Source organism: Brachycentrus maculatus, unplaced genomic scaffold (genome assembly GCF_059751285.1).
Source record: "Brachycentrus maculatus isolate JH-2025_06_01 unplaced genomic scaffold, ASM5975128v1 h1tg000115l, whole genome shotgun sequence".
Lineage (NCBI taxonomy): Eukaryota > Metazoa > Arthropoda > Insecta > Trichoptera > Brachycentridae > Brachycentrus > Brachycentrus maculatus.
The window spans coordinates 2,543,376-2,565,706 of NW_028280868.1; the positions used below are offsets into that span (position 1 = coordinate 2,543,376).

A 22,331-nucleotide genomic window follows, 5' to 3' on the forward strand; every position below is an offset into this window, starting at 1 on the left:
AAGGTTTGCCGGAAAAAATATGGCACGCAAAAAATTACAAGTTTTTTGGCGGTTTTCGAGACAAAAAAAAGACAATGGTTTTGGGCAGTGCTCAAAATAATTTCGTCTAAGGTTTGCAGAAAAAAATATTTCAATAATTTCATTAACTGATTCGGCAGTTACTTTGTGGTAATATCTATCCGTTTTTAATTGAAGTCAATATTTGAAAAAAAACTATTAAAAAAATAGTGGCATTTATGAAGTAAAACATAAATTAAAAATAATATTTTGAACCTAAGCACATAAATAGCTCTAAAGAAGTAATTCTGTTATTCAAAATAGTCTGGCTCCTATTTACTTCCTAATAATAATGAAGAAGGCAGAATATTTGATTGACGTGGCGTTTGAAAATGATGCGGAATGCTTTGAAACACGTGTCACAATAGATTTTAAGAAAAATGTAGTGGTATTTACCAGGTAAAACTTTAAAAAAATATATTTCACGCTTAAAAAGAACATGAGTTTGGGCAGCATTCAAGATAATTCCACCAAAGGTTAGTGTAGGTTACCCATTTTCGTTTAAAAATCGCTTTATTTGAAGAGTATTCCATGCATTGTTTAGTGGAGTGAATCTCGGCTACCTGCATCCGACATTACACGCTATTACACGCTCTGTAGAACGGAAGTGCCGACATCCCGAGCGAGGACGGAAGAGTGCCGATAGCGGCTTCGATTGTAGGCTTGTAGGTGCCTACTTCTAACCGCTCTCCACAGTACTGAGGATATAGGGGCAACACAAGTACGATATGTGACTTCTAACTCTCTCCAACATTAAAACCTTGTAAGATGAGTACTTTGAAAAATAATAAGTATACATAAGTAGTCCACAAACTGTCTCCAGGCTTTTCTCTCTCTTAAAAAGTTCTGACGAGAACTGCCGACGAATTGTCAGCAGTGGTCGTCCTGGGCAGTGCGAACCTGATGCCTTGTAAAAGAAGCAAGCTTGATGGCGGCTCTCGGGAGGCATGCGGAGTACACGGCCAAGCCAACTGAATCGCCTTTTCTCCACGACCTTGTCATTGGCGGAACGCACGTATTTCTCCATAAGTGCACCTGGACCTCCCCTGATGGACGAACAAAAGCGCAGATAGATCACATCCTCTATGGATGTGCTAACCGGCGAGAGCCGCTCGATATCAGGTCCTACAGAGGGGCCGACATTCATAGTGATCACGAGTTACTAGTCGGAAAGATCTTCGGATATAACGGATAAAAAAATCTGGTCAAATGTAAACAAATAAAAACGCCCAGTTAATACGTGCTTAAATTCAAGTGTCGCCACATGCAAATAATTTTTCATGGCATAATAATCACGTCATACGTCTAGCACTTAATTTTGAGACATAATGCCGTCCTGTTCGTTGACTGCACCCAGTCGGAGCGATAGCATTTGGGGGAGTAATAAATATAATTTTTGTTTTGTGTTTCGTATTGTTTATTTATATCTAAATGCAGTGTTCATATTTAAAAACAAAGTTTTTAGATACTTCAACAAAATCTCGAATTCGAACCTCCGAGATGAAAACTCTCCGATCCATAACCGGAAACACATTGCGAGACCTAGTAAGAAATACCGGAGCATGTGTAAGACGGAGCATATCGTGAGGTGGGGACGACAACGAAGGCGATACTGGAATGAACATATAAACAGAATGTCAGAAGACAGACTTCCACGTATCACCCTTCAAGGTAACCCTGAAGGACGCAGACCCCCAGGCAGACCTCCGAAAAGATGGAAAGACAGCTGGGAGTCAACATCTCAAGAGCGACATGCGGAGGCACAAACAGATCCCTAGGATCTACAAAAAGAAGAAGAAGAAGAATAAGAAATTATTTAGACTTATTTTAAACCTATATTTATATAATGGACTTTCGGCTTCAACGGACACTCCCTCCCCCCAATTAGTACGCTGTAGCGAGGTTTTACTGTATCGTGAAATGTAGTTAGGTGTATGATGAAATATAAATAAATAATTTGGAAGAAAAACATTTTCGCGTGGCCACAAAGCGTACGGTAGAGAAAGAGTTGAGCAATTACTCAAGGATTGTTGTATGTAAACATTATTACGTCTTTACTGGTACGATGCATCAGAACACGAAGACTCGGTTTAGATTAGCTGTTCCCTATATTTAGAGCTTGTTGCACGTCTGCGCGAGCCGTTAACTTGAGTAGCCAAACAAATACTTGCGGTATTGGGTGTTGCCATTGCATCCATCAAGCTGTGAACAAATTCAGTTGTTTCGTTGGAAAATGCTTTTTAAATCAGTTAAATTTGGAAATAAATAATTATATTAAATTAAATTATGGTGTTTGAAAAAAATGCGGAGTGCATCGAAACACGAATAGTGGTATTTACCAAGTAAAAATAAAAATAAAAATGGACAGATATTACCACAAAGTGTAAGCCGAATCAATTACAGAAATTAAATTAAGACCGCACTGCCAACTTTAAATTATTATTATTGCAGTCGGAAAAATAACAATATGTTTATCGTAAAACAAACAGGGTAAATAAAATAACAATAAACTTGACCTTTTTCATGTTTTTTGTTTTCAGTTTCAGCGTTTGATGACTCTAACGAGGTTATCATACATGATAAAAATATTGAAGGACATTGGCACAATCAACCAAGCTAGGACACAAAATGCCGAACCCTCTTCTAGTGGAACAGAAGGCTTGTTAACGATATTGAAAGCTGTCCCACCGCATGCCCAGATCTGATACAGAAGCATCTAGGCTTGCTTCCTGACAGATCTGCTCTTGCTAAGCAATTTTTTTTTTAACCAAATTGCGAAATTTATTGAAAATGTGAAACAATTTAAAATTGTATCCCAATTTTACTGTGAATTTACATTTAAAAGCTTTCAATATACCTGTCGCTGCCAATCTAAATAAATATAAGTTTGTAAATCCGTCACCAAATTTTCTAGAAGTACCCCAGTGCAGGCAGTGAAGGGGATTAGTATTTAGTTCAATTAGTCAGCTAGATACGATTCCGACCCGACGTTGGCCGGTACACAGACGCCCACAACCCCGACCAGCACAGCAGACAGACACGGAACAATGCAAAGACATTTACAGAGATTGGTCAGTCCTCGCATTTCCACTCAACCATTATTACCTATTACGGATAACTTGTTGACGATAGTCAACAGCCCTGCTTCTCCCGATGAGTTTTACGTGGTTCCAGCAATGAGCAAATACTAAGATGTTGCTGATTAGTCCACACTAGTTTATTCCTCCTTTTCCCAACACAGATTGAAATAAACAGGCTTTTATTAAACGATAAGAAACAAATTCCGTGTAATGTTAAAATAAAAATAAATAAGTATAACTCGAATGGTAAAAAAACTAGTTTTTTAATTCTTATTTCATAAGTAACAAAAATCCTCTTAATGATCTATAAACCTTGTATATAATAAGACCGTAATAAATACTTATAATTCAATTTCAATTCAAACCCTTATCCCCATTCCAATGGTGCATAGGGCACTACATTTTATAAACGCAGTGTTATCTTGATCGTTAACACACGAAGGAAAGGTGATCAGCCCTCCGCTTCAGGTGCCAGTCCAAGGTGATATTGAATAAATATTAGAGTGAAAAAATCACTTATATTTATTTGACCCCCCCTGGGAATCAAACCCAGGACCTCCAGAACGGTAGCCGAGCGTGCTGACAACTAAAAAACAACTATAAAATGTAAAACACTCGTTCTAACATTTTCAATTATTAATATATTATGATAAAAACCACATATAGGTATTTTAAATGGAATACGAGTATGAAAAAATAATATTTATTTTAAGTATGTAAAGCGGTTTATAATGTTCCATAAAATATTTCGTATAATGTTTTGGTCGAGCAAAAACCGCCAATATTTTATACAGCAAAGTTACGAGAGTTTGATTAACATTTTAACCAATTGGAGCTTGATAATCTTGTGGCTAGGCTCTCTTTTTCAGCGGTTACGATCGTATTTTGCTGAAAGTAATCTGGTGTGCCAATAATATTGGCGCATAATGTTTGCGAGCTCATAATATCCCAAATAGTCATAAAAATTTATTATTAGATTCAACAATTTGACTTCTCAACATAGATGAAGAAGGGTATAGAAGTCTTCTGCGTATTTACGAGGCTTATGACCTATCATAGACTGGTAATTAATGAATTATTGATCGCATTACACTCGTGTAACGTTCATCATTCTACGCATGATTGACAACCACATTTTTTAAAAAATATCTTATCATAGATGAAAAACTAAAAATAGCTCCTAATTGGAGATAATCTAGATTTGTGAACAAGTATTTGGACACACTCAAAATGTTATAGACAATTTTTTTAAACTCCTATAAATATCATAAATCTCACGTCGCTTCATAATTGAGTTTACGGCAGCATCTATGGTTGAATTAAAATATATATTTTTATTACACACATACATACAAAATAAATAATAAATGATACAATTTTATACACTTTGTTTCATTTGCATAAATTGCATCAAAACATTTGAAGACTATTTCATACTAAATTATAACAACCAAACATTATAAACAATTTTAGCCAAATAAAATTATATGTTGAATCGTTCATCATGAGTAAATATGTACTGTTCATGTATTGTTTCAGGCGCGATTCTGAAAATCCATTATATTCCCATAAATCCTTAATTGTGAAAACATTCAGCAACATTAGAAATGCCCTGGAGATATTTTACACCCAGAGGCTAACCTCAATTAAAAATATTTTATTCATAATTTTTAGGTAAATTCACGCTTTAGCCGAAATACATTTTAACAATATTAACAATAATTAATAAATAGGTTACTGGATTATTCATCCTACGGATGAGATGTCAATTTTAAAGGTGTCTCAACTTGATATGAAACATGTATCATTCTTTGTTTTTTTATACACTTGTGTAACGTTCATTATTCGCTCATTATTGAATATACAGTATCGAACAGATTAATTGACACAAAACTTTTGTTGTATTTTCGTAAAAAGTTTTGTGAAATCTTTTGTTTATTAGTGATATCACAAATTAATATTTAATATGATCTCATTTGGTCTCAATCAAAGATTTTTTCTTCTTGGCATCTATTATATAAGGTTTTGGCACGTGGGTGCCATTTTTTCGTCTCAAAACCATACCTGAATTATGGACAAAATGAGCTTTTCCACCGTAGTGCAATCGATTTTGGAGAGCCGATTCTTACAGATTGCCGAAAGATTTTTCAATTAGGTTTATGTCTGGCAAAATTTTTGACCAGTCCAACATAGTTCATTGTTTTTGTGTGAACAATTTCATCATTTTTTGGATTTGTGGCAGGGGGTTAAATCCTGCTGAAATATTCTTTGACCTTTGTTTTGTATCTCTGGTAGTATCTTTTCCAATAAAATTAGAAAAGATACTACCAAGTTTTTGATACAAGTTTTCAAATTATCTTTGTAATGATAAATGTGCTTTTTCCTACGTAAATGTGTTTTATTTATTAGTTGTTTCAAAATATTTGTTTGTATGCAAATGAAATTATTCCTGTGCAAATACAATATCAAATAAAAAGGGGATTATTTCAATGTATACAGGCAATGTTTTTATATTGAAAAAAAAAGAATATCAAAATTTATTGAAAGAAATTCGCGAAGTCTGTTTGTACTCATATTGAAGATTTATTTAGGTTTATCTACAAGTAACAAAGAATAAGGAAAAAATCTAATTTAACGTCAAGAGGAAAAATAAACTACTCATAAAAATCCGGAGTTTTCTTTAGAAATGTTGTATTTTTTATTGATTACAGAAAATAAATCAATGTGTGCTTTTACACCGATATCGTCTACAAACATATATTAGTATTAAAGGTGTCTCAACTCGAGAATGCTCAGACTTTCAGATTTTGTCGTATATAAACGATAGATATTGATAAACATTTCTTCCGTAGGGTCAATATTTCAGTATCTGAATAAATAATTATAAAAATAATAACACATGTTAGACTTTAACTGAAAAAAAACATACACAGTTCATTTAATATTTTTTTTTAAATTACCAAGTAAAATCCAAGTAACTCTAAAATCTAGCTACGGCTAACGAAACACCGCTTGTTATAGCAATACTTAGGCTTCAATTTAATTAGGTTTATATCTAAAACCTACTTGTGAGGTTTACCCTTTATGATTTCCTGTAATTCATAACTGAAAATTCCAGGCAAAAACACTCACTTTCTCACTAAAGGCATGATTTTAAATAATTCAATGACTCTAAGTTAGCATGAAGTTATTTAGGTATATTATTTTTTTGTGAGTTTACGTAATAATAATAATACGAGTTTATATAATACAATAGTTCCAAATGCAAGTTTTAGAAATCAGTTAAGTTTTTTTTAAAACTGAAAATGTACAATACATAAACCGTTTTTAATAATAATAATATTAATCTTTGCTTATCAATAATATTTAAATTGTGTTCAAATTTGGTTAACAAATACTGAATGCGTCCCGAATGGAGGTTACTATCAAGATTTTCATTGATATATGAACAGAAACGAATGCGTTTTTTAAATGGGAATAAGGAGGTTTAGTCATTGATTACTCTAAAAATATTGTTAATAAAATAACTGATGAAATGAGTACATAAAACATGCACTTCCTCTAGTGCTGAATTTGTTATTGTGTTTCAAGGTTACCATCCCCCACCGAGTTCACTAACACTAGCTGTACAGCAGCCAGTATGGGGTTAGGGTGGGTACTCGTGGCGTAGTAGCCTTCATAAGGGTAACGCTCGTGATATAGACTTCATGATTTACTCCAATCAGACGTCACACCATCTGGTCGCCACTGCTAGTATTCAAGTTATGTTTGGCATTGTGTGGTCACTGAATTCGGGATAATTGCATTGCAGAAAAACCTTCCTATCAAGGGTGTATTCGTAAATATACAATTCAGTGCGCCACCGGCTGTACGATGAGCCACAAAAATTGAAAAAAAAATTAGAATTTGATTTTTTTAGAATATTTATTGAAAAATTATGTTTTTCATATTCATTTAAACTCTTTTCTTTTCAGAACCATATATTTATTTCGATTAAAAAAAATCTTTTCTCCGTCCAAAAACGGCTTTTTAAGCAAAAAATTCAATCACGTTAAATGTTACCTGTGTTTAAAGAAAATTAAGTTGCGAGCCATCATCTCGCCTTAATTTAAATTCGTAGAATTGTTTACAATATTCGGAATACTATTGTATAACAATTAAAACTGTGCTCCAATTTATAAATGCTTTATTTTGTAAACTAATTAACTATTTAAATAAGACTGGATCCTAAATCCGTTTAATGTCGTGACATTGTTTCAAATTTAACATTACATTATGCGAGTGCCTGCCTACATTCAGGTTTACAGGTTAGTTCTTTCAGAAAGTTGAACAAATTAGGATCGCGTGTTCCGTGAGCACGGAATTTGTTGTAAATCAACCATGGCTCGCTTCGGGATTGTAGTTTTTCGTTGAACTCTGGCGGCGTGTCTACAAGTAGGTTTGCAAAGCGAAAATCGATTTTACAATCAGCTCGCTCGAAAGGTAGAAGGAATGGTTAAAATGAAATTTGCGAAGGTGCTTTCGGTGGAAAAAATGTCGTTTTTCCAACAAATTGGCGAAAATTTATTTCACAAAGAACGCTTTAGTTATATTCAAAAATATACGTAGCAAAGTATGTATGTGTAGTTTTATAAAATAAAATAATCGGAACGAATTTAGTATTAATCTCTTTTCTCTTTTCTCTTATTTTCATATTACGAAAAACGGTGTGTATGTACAACATTTAGAGTGTGTCCAAATACTTGTTCACAAATCTGGATTACCTCGACTTAGGAGTTATTTTGTATGTAATTTTGACATCTCAACATAGGTGAAGAAGAATATGGAAGAAAGCTGTTGAGAACTCATATGTACTGAATACAGGAACGAGATTGATCAATATATCCAAAAATGTGAGTAGTGTGGTTGTGAATATGGGCAGAATTGGTGAATGTTGCACGTGCACAAAATGATCACTTAACCAGCTCAAGACAAATCGTTGGCCCAGTAAATTCTCAGCAAATTCTCTAGAAATCTGTCGACGTTATAATTAGCATAGTAAGTTAAATATAAATATAAATGTGATATGCGGAAAAACGATGACTGCTAGATGTTTGAATGGAGATATTAGGAAGAATGCAAGGCTGAGATAAGCATTATTGATAAAATTAAGAGGTGTGTGTTGAGATGGTTTGAGCATGTGCATCGAATGAATGATGAAAGAACAGTTAAACAAATTTATGAGGCAAATGTGGTTAGTATTAGAAGCAGAGGAAAACTATTCATTATCAATCATTTAAAATAGTTCAATTCTGAATTCAGTTATAGCAAATAAAACCCTATTAGTGGAAGCTAAACTGGCAGTTCATAATAGAGTCCTGGTTCCAACCAGGTATGGAAGTGTATCCATTTTAAATATACACCCTAATAATTCTAACCTTCTATATGCACCATATATAACACAAGACGGTATAATACAGTCGTAACTAATCCTGTTAGAGTAGAATACCTTCATAATTTTGATATTCGCCCGAAAGCTCTGGAGTAAACAAAGAATTTTCTGGACAGTATCCAGAAGATGTAGTATATCAGTAGAAACCTGTCTAAACACGGAACACACATGTATTATGGAAAAACACGATTCTACTTGACTACAATTTCATTCATTATTCATTGTCAAGCTTATGTAAGAAGAAAAAAAACGGTTCAAAAAAAAACCGCTTGAAATGGTTGACGTTGATGTAATAATACTCTAAAGTTGATAGCCTGGATTATTTTTTTTTTCAATATAATTTATTTTATCAGATATTTATTCAAATATACACATTCGTATTGATGCCGAATATTATTTTATTAATTCATTTTCGTAAGTTACTTTTTTACATAAAAAAGTATTTTTTTTGTTCTGTGTATATTTTAGCTTTTTCTAAGTTTGTTTTTTGTTTCAATTCTTTTTCATTGCATTGCCTGACTTGCTATTCTATTCTCTGTTTTAAGTCAGACAAACAAAGAATCGATCGTGTCCCGCTATTTTTTTGAGCTAAACCCGGAGAAATTTTTAAGATACTATACGTAATATCCAGAGTTTTATAATATTTCCTATTGGATCAAGGTTTTTTTTTCAATCTAATATGTATACTTATATGTTATCTGGAATCCTGAAATTTAATCCACATAACGTTGTATTATTTTGATAATACCACCCTTGCGTTGGGATAAGGAGCAGTTGAGTAACTTTTCGGATTGTGTGATATCAACCTTTTCTATCAGAGACTCGAGGTTTTGCCCAGATAATTTTCTCCATAAAATAGATAAGCGTTTTCCCCATAGGTCCTAAATCATAGTTTTTGTAATAAATTACCATCGATCTGTAATGCCATGTGCTAAAAATCAATGTAAAAGTAATTCTAAATGAAATTTCCTACGACAATAAGTACAGATTTGGATAAACTTTAGCATTTTTGTACTGTCTCAATGATTTGTTTTGTTCAAGGGGGTACTCGCAAACATCCAATTCAGTAAGTGACCGGCTGCGCGAAGGACCAAACATATCTCCGTGTATTTTTTTAGAATATTAAATAGAATTTTTTTTTCAAGTAATAAATATGAAAATATTTTTTTTTTATAAATATTTTTTTAAATCCTTGCCTCTCTCATTTTTTATTAAAAATCATATTTTTATTTCGAAGAAAAACTTATTTTTTCAGTACAAAAACGGTGTTTTACGGAAAAATTCAATTACGTTAAATGTTACCCGGGTTTAAAGACAATTAAGTTGCGAGCTACCGAACATCCTGCCTTAAGAGGAGATTATTTTTCTACAATGGAAAGCAAGTCTAAAAAAGTGCTGGAATTTCTGAAATTTCTAAGAGTGTTTTCGAATAATAATACAAATCTTTCGATCGAATCACCTTCAGCCGAATGCACTCCGAAGATGAAATACGAGGTCTTGCATCTCCGTATCGATGTGTTTAATGCTCGATGTACATAGTCTGGAGTAATGTGGCCGCCAAGATAGATGGTATTCAGCGTCGAATCGCCTTCTAAAAATATCTCAACAAGCGGAGGTAAAATGGCGATTGGCATACCAATAAAAAACGATTTAGTACATGCCATTACAAATATATGTGTGTATTTTCCTCGCATACAGATTAATAAAGTCGATGAATTTCGGTCTTGCCATCTCGAATACGCTATATTTAAAATTCGTTGTTTACACGCGAGAGCGGGGAACACATATTTCTCGTGCAGCAATTTCCCCACCGACCCGTGTGTGCACGGAGTGGGCAGCGGTACCAACATTATTTAATCATTTTACAAAATGTCTATTGTATACGCGTCACAGCGCGCCATACGAGGATTTTAAGTTAGCATTCTTCTTCTTCTGTAGCTTTCTATTCTCCACTGTTGGTTATAGGCCTCTTCCGTATCCTTCCATTTCTTTCGGTCCGTTGCTGTTTGCAGCCAGTTTCTACTCCCTACAGAGGCTATGTCGTCGGACCATCTTATTTGGGGTCTTCCGACGCCTGTGTTTTCTTTCAAGGCATCTCAAAAAAATGGGGTCCATCTTGTGGAGTCCTGTCTTGCAATATGTCCAGCCCATTGCCATTTGAGTCTTGCCACCCAATCTATGATATCTTCTATTTTGGCTGTATTCCTGATTTCGTAATTTCTTACTTTATCGATCAGGCTTAAACCAAGCATGGATACTTCCATGGAGTAGTTCATAACTAAGCAAGCAGAGGTATATTAGATACCCTGGTAAAAAGCAACAACGGGCATCTCTCTCTGCCACGTATGCACATATATATAACAGTCCTTGTAGACTAAAGCACATGAGCCTCCGCTTTCCCAGATACTTCTCCAAAATGACTTAGATTTTTTTTAAACAAATATTTTCAAGGCTTCGAAATCGTGGTCAAAAATAATACATTAGAAAATTTTCAATAGCTCGCAAATGGTTGCGACAGTAAATACGCCTTCTTCTTTTTATTTAAACCCTTATCCACACCCAATGGTGCATGGGGCACTGCATCAAATCGACATGGTATTACCTGGATCGTTTATTATATGAAGGTAAGATGATCAGTCCTGCGCTGTGGGTACCAATAAAAGGTGATATTGAGTAAAATCGATATTTGTTTATTTTGACCCTACTGGTCTTTGAATCGATTCCGGTACCTCCAACACGGTACGCAAACGTGCTCACCACTACTCTGCGGAGGGGGACAATATATGTATTTATGAGCTACATGAAGTAGAAGTTTTTTTTCGTATTTATAAAGATTGACACAATGAAAGTAACACGAGATACACTTTCGAAAATCTTCGATAGGATTCAATACTAAGGTTGAAATAATATTTTAATTATAAATAAAAACATAAGCACCAATTTCACATTTTCCAGGACATTAAATTTTACTCCAATATGGTTGTCAATCATAGGTATAGTGGTAAATGTTACACAGTATATAAAGTGATTACTTAAACCAGCCAATGACACGTGCCCAGACTTCCATATTCCCAGATCAACAAATTTCCCCAACCATGCTAAGAAATCAACAATATCTCGATAATTCATTGCACCGCACGGTTTATGGGTTTCTGTGAGCTAGATTTTATTCTCCTGGCGATATCTGGGTTCCGACTTTCGCACATGTATATTTTTCCCGCTTTCAAATTTAACGGCTTTATTCCATCTCCTTTTATGCTTATTCTGCTACATTTTCCTAACACCCTGGGGCAGTGAGCGTTGGCCATAAACGCTGAAACAATATTTAATTAAACGACAAACTTTGTCCATCGCGAAGGTTGATTCTCTTTATCATTGAAAGAGAATCAGGTATAGGACTATCTTTAGCGTTAACAATTCATTTAAAAAAAGTTTGGACGTTTTTTTTATTTTTTTTTAATTTAATATAGTTACAAAAGTTTTTTATGTAATTTTTATTCATTTTCTAGACATTTCTACTTTTAGAATCTTAAAATCAATAACCCAGTTCTGTTCGATAATGAGACTAAGCTCTTGTGCTTGGAGAGGGACTGACACTTATTATTTACTGTTTATGTTTGTTAGTAATAAAATTTATTTATATTTTAATAATTTTTTTCTTTTTGTTTCTTTCTTAGATTAAAATTTATATGATTAATTTAATTTATTTTTTAACATTTTAATGACTTGGTATTGCATTTTGGTAATGTTAAGTCATGTTGGTATCTGGAAGATGAACTTTCTCTTTAGTTTTAAATATTTTTCACGCTTAAATAGTCGGAGAATTACTTTTTTTTAATGGTTTCTACTTTTCGGACTATGAATATTGGAAAAAATGTTGGATAGGTTTTTTTCTTTAAAATGACTTTAATTATTGTTCTCTGAACTGTTTTGATAGGGTTCAAGGCGTTTTTATAACTTCCCCGGCCCCGTCCAAAAATGCCATACTGTAGTAAGTGTACGATACTACGATAAAAGTGTATTTACATTTTTATAAAAAAAGGTTAATGGGTGGAAGCACTAATTGATCTAATAAAAAAACAAGTCAAATAAAAACAATGACCCGCCAAGTCTCTATTTTAGAGGCTTGTCTGCAGGTGAAATGGAATGAGTGGGGAAGGAAAGACTGAAATATACACCAATCGATTATTTGTTAAGGGCTTAAGTTACTATTGACCTAATTTCTTGGAAAAAGTACAACAATTTCAAATCGAATTTTTAAATATCTATTACAGGCGTCGATTCAAATAAAAGTTTACTGACTAAAAAACTAGCCAATCACCATATCGCTTCCAAATATTTTAATATAAATGCTAGATTTTATAACTTTTAAAGACTGTTTATGTATCGACAAACTTCGATATTTCCATTTCAATTACTTTTACAGCACTAATTTTTCAATAACGGTAACGCAGGGGTAGGCAGAGAGAATAGAATTCCACAACAATCTGTTTTTGCAATAAATTTTTGCCTCTTCTACATCCATGCTTCTCCTCATACATAGCCGCCAATTATTCCGACTTCTGACCTGACCCATTTATTATTTGAAATACTCTATCATGCCAAGTTTTCTCCGGTCTTCCTCTATGCAGTGTAGATAACTTTAACTCTTCTTCTGTTCGGTAAAAAACAATATTTTTTAGATCGATAATTGATTTGAAAATATAAGTCATTGAAAATCAAATTACAGAAATAAAGATATCTACACTACATAGTTATTTATTCACAGCAATCGACGTACTCGATGTACGTATTTTCTTATCCTTTTCTACTTTGAACCTTACCATACCCAGATAGTGCATAGGGCAACCACATCGGGTACACGCGATGTTACCTATGAAGGCAAGATGATCAATTCTGCGAGACAAGATGATCACTCTTATTCTTAGTGTAAATCTTCTGTTGCAAATAAAATTATTATTACATACTCGTACTATGTTTTAAATTATATTGTAAACCTGTTTTTTACACATTTTTATCAATCATGCTTTAAAAATAGATAATAATCATCAAGTAAATCATTTAAATAACTTAACGATCGAATAGCTCGAATGTTTTCATTCGATTTATATCACCGCTAATTGTGATATGAAACAACTTGTAACATATTTGGACGCGAATAAATAATGTGTATGGATTTGTAAAAAAAATGTTTTATACCACTAGCACTCAGTCACTTAATAGATGATGTAGGTGAATGCAGTAAAATAGTAATTTAAACTTAAACCTGGCTCTGGCAATAAATTTCCTATCGATCTGAAAATACTTTTCCATTTATGTTCCAATGTTTATCTGTTCGGATGAACATCGAGCGATATTAAAAACAGATCGTAAAAATCATCCATATTTCCGATAACTTAAAAACGCATTAGCCATCTTATTATCGTAGCCTTTGAGTAGCCATTAAAAGTTGCGCGAAAATCGGACCACCATTTAATTTAGGATAGTAAAATTGGAAATTATTCGGGAGATAAACGAGATGTTTGGCTGCCATCAAAATCCTTACAAACTCGTGTAATTATGTAGGCTAGTACTTTACTACAACCCAGATAATGTTATGTTTACCTTTTTTGACCTTTCGTAATTTTGTACTCGTTCAACTTTTAGTGAACCTTTTTAGGGTCAGAAAAATGATTTGGCGAAGATATAATATTCCTTTATCGAAGATTTATGTTGCTTTAATGCCAAAAATAGCACTCTTCGACGGATGCTTCATAGAAAAATGTTAAAATATAGAATAAAATTTAGCAATATCTATAAACAATAAAAAAATGGGATACGAATTCATTTTTAAAAAATGTTTAAAAAGATTCTTCGTATTTTTTTTTCTTCGGTAATTAGAAAAAAGAATTTCATTTACCATATAAAAAATTAAAGCTAATGAAGGAATCAACATTAATTAAATACGAATATATATAATGTATATTTTTTCGGTAATAATCTGAAAATGGCATTAAGCGAAAACAAATATAAAAATATGGGACATTGAACACTTACATAAATTACTGATTCATCCATCAACCCAACCACCTGAGGAACATTTTTTTATAACTATAATAAATTAAATCAGTCTTCATTCTTTTCGTTAATTCGTTTTCAACGGATATATAATTCATTATGACATATTTTTCGAACGCGACGAAAAGGATTAACGATCATTCATCGTTTCGCGAAGAACCGACTTCACTATTTCGAACAATGATATTTTACATTCCAGAAACACATGTCACTGAACTGCGAGAAGAAATCAATTCGACGAGTGCATTTCCACACACCTCAAAACGAAACACAAAATAACAAATAAAAAACGCTATCTTTATTCACACATTATGGCATATTGCTCTCTATTATTCCATCACTTGTTGAGAAAATTCCCAGAACGCACACACCGACGAACCCTCTGTGGAACTGACCCCGGAATATGCGAGATAGAACTACCAACTTCACAGAGCTTTCCTTTTGACAGCGACGCCGCCAATAGCAAGGCGAGCTTTATGGGAACACGACGCGTGCGCGTAGCGTCTCGTAGGAAAATGGAATTCCGCGTTCAATTTTCGCGCCTGAAAGTGGCGCTGAAAGGTCAAGAGGGATGCTCGATTCGGGTCAGAAATGGAATTCTTTGTAGATCAAAATCAAATATAAAAGATTGGTAACTGAAGCATTGGTATGATATTTAGAGGTCAACAAATACACGTAGAAAAGGTTTATCAAGTACCTATACAATATATATGTAGGATGGTAAAATTCGATATTTAAAAGGTCAACAAGTACCTATACAAAAGATAGGATGATAAAATCCTGTATTTAAAATTAAAAGGTCAACAAGTACCTATACAAAATATTGTATGGTAAAATTCTATATTCAAAAGTGCAACAAGTAGGTACCTATACAAAATATGGGATGATAAAATTCGATATTCAAAAAGTCAACAAGTATCTATACCAAAGAAAGGATGATAAAATTCGATACTCAAAAGGTCGACAAGTACCTATACAAGATAGAAAGATAAAATTCGATATTCAAAAGGAAAAACAAGTACCTGTACAAAAGAAAGGATGATGATAAAATTCGATATTCAAAAGGTCAACACGTACCTATACAAAATATAGGATGATAAAATTCGATATTCAAAAGGTTAAATATTAAAAAAAAAGTCCTAAACTAGGCGAAACAATAGTCACAAAATAGATGTTTGTGTTTTTTTAAATAATAAAATACAACTTAGTAGGCTCAAAAAATCAGTGTTTTATTTAACATTTAATACATAAACCTATACAAGAGATAGAATGATACAATTCGATACTCAAAAGGTCAACAAGTACCTATACAAGAGATATAATGGAATGATAAAATGAGTTATTCAAAAGGTGAACAAGTACCTCTACAAAATATAGGATGATAAAATTTGATATTAAAAAAAAAACAAATGATTGAATTTGTTAAATTATAAATGATTGAGAATGGTGATCACTCCTAGTTCCAAGCACAGATTCCCTTAGGGGGATATTTATTCATCTGAAACAGTTCTGTACTGCCCTATAGGTATCTGTCACTTTTCTGCAGGCTATGACCAGCTTATTTTCAGCTCTTTGATCAGAATGCTCCATCTGATTGGTTGCCACCTACGCAACCTCCGTACATCGCATTCAGATGCTTTTCTCTGGACCATCAGGACTTCTTCTAGAGATGTACCCAAAATAACGAAAGAACCGTCTTTTACACACAGTTAAATGTTTTCTTGTGCTTACAAGACGTTTGAACGCCTGGCTGTCAATGGAATCCGCAGCATTCGTCACCAACATCATATTTCAACTACTACTACTACTACTTAACCATATCAGCTCCCTATGTGGAGCATATGGAATCCATAAACAGCCTCCAGGCTCTTGGGATGCATTCAAAGTATGTGGCACTGATACCCCAACTAATTGAGGATAGACCATGATTTACAGTCAAAGGCCGTCTTTAATTTCATTAATTGATTTCGCAGTCACTTTGTAGTGTTTTCGATCCATTTTAATTAAATGTTTTACTTAGTATATACCACAATTGGCAAATTTAACAATAGATTTTAAGAAATAGTGGTATTTACCAAATAAATCCTAAATTAAAATGGCATTTTTTTTAAAGTTCTGATTAATTAATTACGTACATTTAAGAGTCTTTCCATACATGTCCCCACTGTACCCAAGACAGTTCAAATATTATATATAACAAATTACAACATAAATAAAACATTGTGACTATTTAACAAATTATTTTATTGAAAAATGTATGCAAAACGACTTAGATATTAAATTACTTAGTTATATACAAACAATAACAATTATTCAGTCCATTTGAAGAAAAGCAAAAATGTTAAATTTATACAGTACGAAATCGTTTATAAATTAGCACAGCTAACGTTAGATCCCTTTCTTCGATTATCCAAATGGGCCTGGAAGAAAAAATACAGTTTGAATAAGTTTTAAAAAGCTAGTCATAAGTAGTACATTAGTTTTCAAGTTCTATCAGAAAAAAATACCTTATTTTTTTAAAAATTATTTATAGTAATTTTTAACGTTTAACTTGTAGAACTCCATTTTAATTTATATATTTGATGTTAAAATCTAACACTGATTTTAACATTTATTGTATGAATTAATTTTTATTGCCTATTCCTACTTGTGAGTGGGTTTCAATCACAACACCGAGACAAATGAAAATAAATATCAAATTACACAAAGTCCACAAAATGCCTCGGACACTAGCTTCTCTGGCACTCGCTGACCCGACTGTGTTTTCAATAACGTTGTCAATCCAACAACTCATCTCCCCGCATCGGAGCTCACAATATTCGGACAATGCCGATCCATGGGAATGATATCCACACGCCTCATATCATGGATGATTACAAATCAGTCATCTTAGGACTTAGGAGTTGTGACGGAAAGGATTGCCATTATTGAAAAATGAAAAGAAAAAAAATAGAAACCAAAATCACCTTGATAATTTCTGCATACTCATTTCTGTTGAGCATATCGTATGCGACAGTCAGTAGTTGTATGGTTGAGGCGTGAAATGTTTTTTCACCGGTACAAAAGAAATCTATTCCTAGTTCAAATCCAGTTCCAAAGTCACATTCATCCGTAGCGATGTTGGCATAAGTGATCACTGGCTGCAAGAGGGCCAGAGCTTTAACCCTCGCATCTTCATCTTTTGCTTCAATTATATTAGAAATCATTTCTTTTATGTTTGCTAAAAAAACAAAAACAACAAAAACATGACTTTAATACAGTAATATTAACAAATGAAGCAGTCAAAATAATAAAATACATTATCCTAATATCTGGTGGTGTCAAAAGTCTACGTAATTGGAAGGCATGTATAGATGTATGGACGTAAAGACAGCTAGGAGTGTATGTCAGGACACAAAAGAGTGGCGTTTCATCCTCTCTGCCTACCCAAGGAAACGGTGCGATGGTAGTAGAAGTAGTACTAGTAGTAGTAGTAGTAATAGATACTGCTGCGAGACTAATCACAACGTGTTAAAATTCAGTTACTCTATTACTTCACAAACTGTACTGGTTATAAATCAACGCACAATGTACGGATGGTTCGAGAATATTTTTAAACAGTTGTTTATTTTAGATAAATTAGTTAGCAAACGTCCTAAATTTTGGTCAACTACAACAGCTGCAATTGGTAAAGATATCTTACCAGCTTGCAAAGATCACTTATTTATATTTAAATGGTATTTCATAAATTCCAAAATTATAATTATGTAAAGGATGAAGAATAAGTATTCAAGAAGATTATATTGATCCTACAGGGTGGCACAAAATTAATCACCCTATTGGAAAATGTTATAATTTTTGCAAATGGCATTGTACGTCAATCATATTTGATATTTACAAACTAGACAGCTGTAGTATACAGATTGATAATACGGGCATAAATATGTATTGGCGGCAACCACTTGACGGATATCATCTTTTTCGCTTTACACTTAAAAATTAATAATTTATTTTGTGCCACCTGTATAGGTAAAAAATCTTTATGATTGTCTAATAGCATTTTTCTTAATCATTATGCCGTGTCTTTTCCTCTTTTTACTCACCGTTTTGACTGAATTGCAGTCTCCAAAATAAAAGCAAATAGTGGACCGATATATGGAAAGACATAATTTAAACATAAAATATTTTTATTATTACCATCGGTTTCCGCAAGACGTCTGTATCCCAATTGAGTTTTTCTATTGTAGGGAAAAAGTATACCAGCTCCGTGGAATGTCTTAGTGACGACAGAGTTCATTCGCTTTTTCATCAAAGGCGTGTTGGTCTCCAGGGTAAAATGATTTTTATTCGCCCAGTCTTTTAATGGGGCAATTACTTTTTGGCAGGCTATAGATGTGAATGGAGACTTTTTCTTTGTCATTTCCAAATAAGACCTGAAACATAATTTGTGTAAAAGATACATAACGCATAACCATTATACCTGTTTTATTTTATCGACTGACAGATTGCTTGGTTAGACATACAAAAAAAAACCTACTTTCGATAATGGCATTTAGAAAAAAATTACAATACTGTAAAAAAATTTTTTTTGTCAAAAACTCTCTTTGTGAATGCGATGAAACATTATCATAAGATGTCCCTCATTAAATGTGGCTATGTTTAATTTTTTTAAAGAAAGATTTAAATTGGAAACAGAATGTGCGAAAGAAGGTTGACAAAAATTTATGAGGCAAAAGGGTATAAAGAACTATGAGGTTTAGTGGTGTCTTATTTAGAAAATATGACAAAAATAAGATAAATAAATTAACTATGTGACAAATCTTGATTGATATAAAATATTGAATCCATTGAATCTATTGTATTGTTTCTAGAGATCAACCTCGTTTACTTATTATTTACTGTACGGATTCACTATTATTGTTCAGGTATATAAATAGAATGTGCTATAAATCCTCGGTGATAACACAAGCAGGGAGAATTTTTTAGGCAACTAATGAATATTATAATTAAAATGTAACTTTGTTTCAAAATCACTATAAATATTTTATTATAACTTAATTATAATGTCTACTGGAGACATTATAATGTAGACAATATAATCAAGTTATAATAAAATATTTATAGTGATTTTGAAACAAAGTAACACTTTAATTATAAAATGAAAAATCACAAAGTTAGTGTTTCAAATATAAATTATAATGAATATTTTTTAAAAACGCTACATAATAATATCAATTATATATAGAAAATATATATTTGTACACATAATAATGATTAATAAATTAAAAAGTAATTTTGGAATACTAAATACTTACAATACAGCCCCAAATACATTCTCAGCAATAGGTTTTATATTACATCCTTTTTCTACGTCATTCGAGGCCACAAAACAAGGTAATTCTGATGGAGAGTCTCTAAAGTAACCCATATGGAATCCAGAATTTCCCGAAGAGGCCAAAATAGTCTGCAAAATAAATTTTAAAAAATCCATAAGCTTTATCTAATACATTTACAACTGATACTGTTTTTATCTAATACAATTGTCCACAAATCTGCGTTTTCTCCACTTGGGAGTTATTTCTACATTTTGAAATCTAAACACAGATGAAGAAGAATATGGTAGTCTAGGTATTTACAAGGCTTATGTGTACATTACATCTTGCATACAAATAAAAGGGACTCTGCTAAATAAATGCTTTTCTCAATCCTACATAGATGGCTTTGTGAACTCATATGTACTGTGTCATGGGATTGATCAATATATCTAGGAGTACTGAAGATTTAAGGAGTGTGGTTGTCAATCTTAGGTAGAGAATGGTGAATGTTGCATGTGTGTAAAGTGATCACATGACCAGCATATGATAGGTTGTAAGACCTGTAAATACCCAGACTACCATATTCTTCTTGATCTATGTTGAGATTTATAAATTATTAATATAGTGGTATCATATCATTAAACAGTGCTTTTTTTAAACAAAAAAGGTCCCAGAACTCACATCATGTCAAACTTATTACTAAAAAAATATGTGTTCAAATATCATTTAAATATTCATTACAATACCATATTTTATATTTTTACAAATGATATAAATATAGATTTTGATTACGTAAGTGCAAACATTGTTTTGTTAAATTGATTTTGAAAATAAAAAAAAATTATCCATGAAAAAGGGTGCCGGAACGCCGTTCCACCGCGTTACATGGAAAAAAGCCCCGTCTATAAATAACATGATGGAGAGGTGGACAGTCTATAACTTAAGATAAAGGTGAAAGTTATAATATTAAATTATCATATATAATAGTGAATTATCATAACACACAAATTGTTATTTTGACCTGGATGGTAGCCAAATCCTGTAATACTAAAATGATAGTTACAATCTATTACCTGGAATTCTGGAGGGTCATAAAAATAGCGCCAGTGGAGAAGGTAATCCTTATTGTTTTCATTTAAGGGTAAACTCTCCAGCAAAACGTCAAATGGTCCGACCAGCAACAAACCCACAGGCTTGAGAACATTCTTAACTCCGTCTTTGGCTTGCAATGATTTACAAAACTCCCAAAAGCTGTAAAAATCATCTGGCATTTCCACTAAAAACTTTTCCTTGATAAATTGTGCATAATCCTTAGGTGCTTCATGGAAATCAACAGGTTCTTGGATACATTTATCAGCTATATCATTCGTTTTAGGATCTGAAGTATTCGGAGATAGATTAGAACTATTATTATCGCACAATTCGTTATCCATTGATACACGGAGCTTTTCAGTAGAATTATTTACATCATTTATTGGTGATTTAGATGGGATATCATCAATTTTTAAAATCTTTCTGGGTGGAGATCCTTCATCTTGCGTTTTAAGACGCTGTTTGGGAGGATGTTTGAATTTCCTACTATGCTCAGGATTTTTCTGATAACATTTAGTACCATATTTGCAAGCTGTCCGCGGGTCCTTCATATATTCTTCTGTATCATCCGACATGACATATAAAACTGAAAAGGGGCTGGAGAGTGGAGAGTCTTGTAAGGATCTTTTTTAACACTGTCACTCGTAAAAGATAATTTAAAAACTTGTAACTTAGTATTACTCTCTACAGATTTTACTCTCAAATAAGGTTAATTAACTAAAAAAAATAACCAGAAAAAGAAACGTCAAAATGGTGTCAAAAACGAATAAGCTAACTCATAGATATTTTAAAATTTGCAAAGATAGATGGAATTCATTTTGTTGTGCTTATCATTTTCGTATTATTTGTCTTTTCCCCCCACATATGTTAGTTTTGTTTTATTGAATAACCCACAAAGTGCCACAAAACTTTTATTTTATAGGCTTGTCTGTAAATAGAATAATAAGGATCTCTATAAGGGTAGATATGAAAAATACAAAACTACCATCCAGAACAAATGAAAGGAGATATTTCAATTTATTTTGCAATTAAAATCCAGCATTTACCTTTTACACCACGGTGTCTGTCTTGAATAATCATTAAATTTAGCGTTCATTTCTTTAAAATTGTAACCCACTAACATAATTCATTTATGTGGTCTGAAGGGACATTTTTACTGGAGTAGATTTTTTTCCGAAATAATGCAAGGCTGAGATAAGCATTATCGATAAAATTAAGAAAGGTGTGTTGAGATGGTTTGGACATGTGGAACGTATGAGTGAGGAAAGAAGGGTTAAACAAATTTATGAAGCGAATGCAGTTTGAAAAAGAAGCAGAGGA

At 32.8% G+C, this 22,331-nt stretch overlaps 2 protein-coding genes across 2 annotated transcripts in view; both read right to left on the reverse strand.

Moving 5' to 3' along the window:
• LOC148309953 (uncharacterized) overlaps positions 1–15,017 on the reverse strand; it is a 72,926-nt gene extending 57,909 nt beyond the window's left edge. The window contains exon 1 of the mRNA XM_088259290.1: positions 14,605–15,017. The gene's annotated coding sequence lies outside the window, so the exon portion shown is untranslated. The remainder of the gene's footprint in view (positions 1–14,604) is intronic.
• Positions 15,018–16,852: 1,835 nt separating this feature from the next.
• Positions 16,853–21,787, reverse strand: LOC148309954 (histone PARylation factor 1-like). Its single transcript, XM_088259273.1, has 5 exons — positions 20,993–21,787; positions 19,920–20,068; positions 18,802–19,037; positions 17,592–17,845; positions 16,853–17,045 (listed from the first exon to the last, which is right to left on the reverse strand). Exons 1-5 carry the CDS (start codon positions 21,584–21,586, stop codon positions 16,992–16,994), a joined length of 1,287 nt encoding a protein of 428 aa, XP_088115399.1. The 5' UTR covers positions 21,587–21,787; the 3' UTR covers positions 16,853–16,991.
• Between the last annotated feature and the right edge of the window lie 544 nt (positions 21,788–22,331).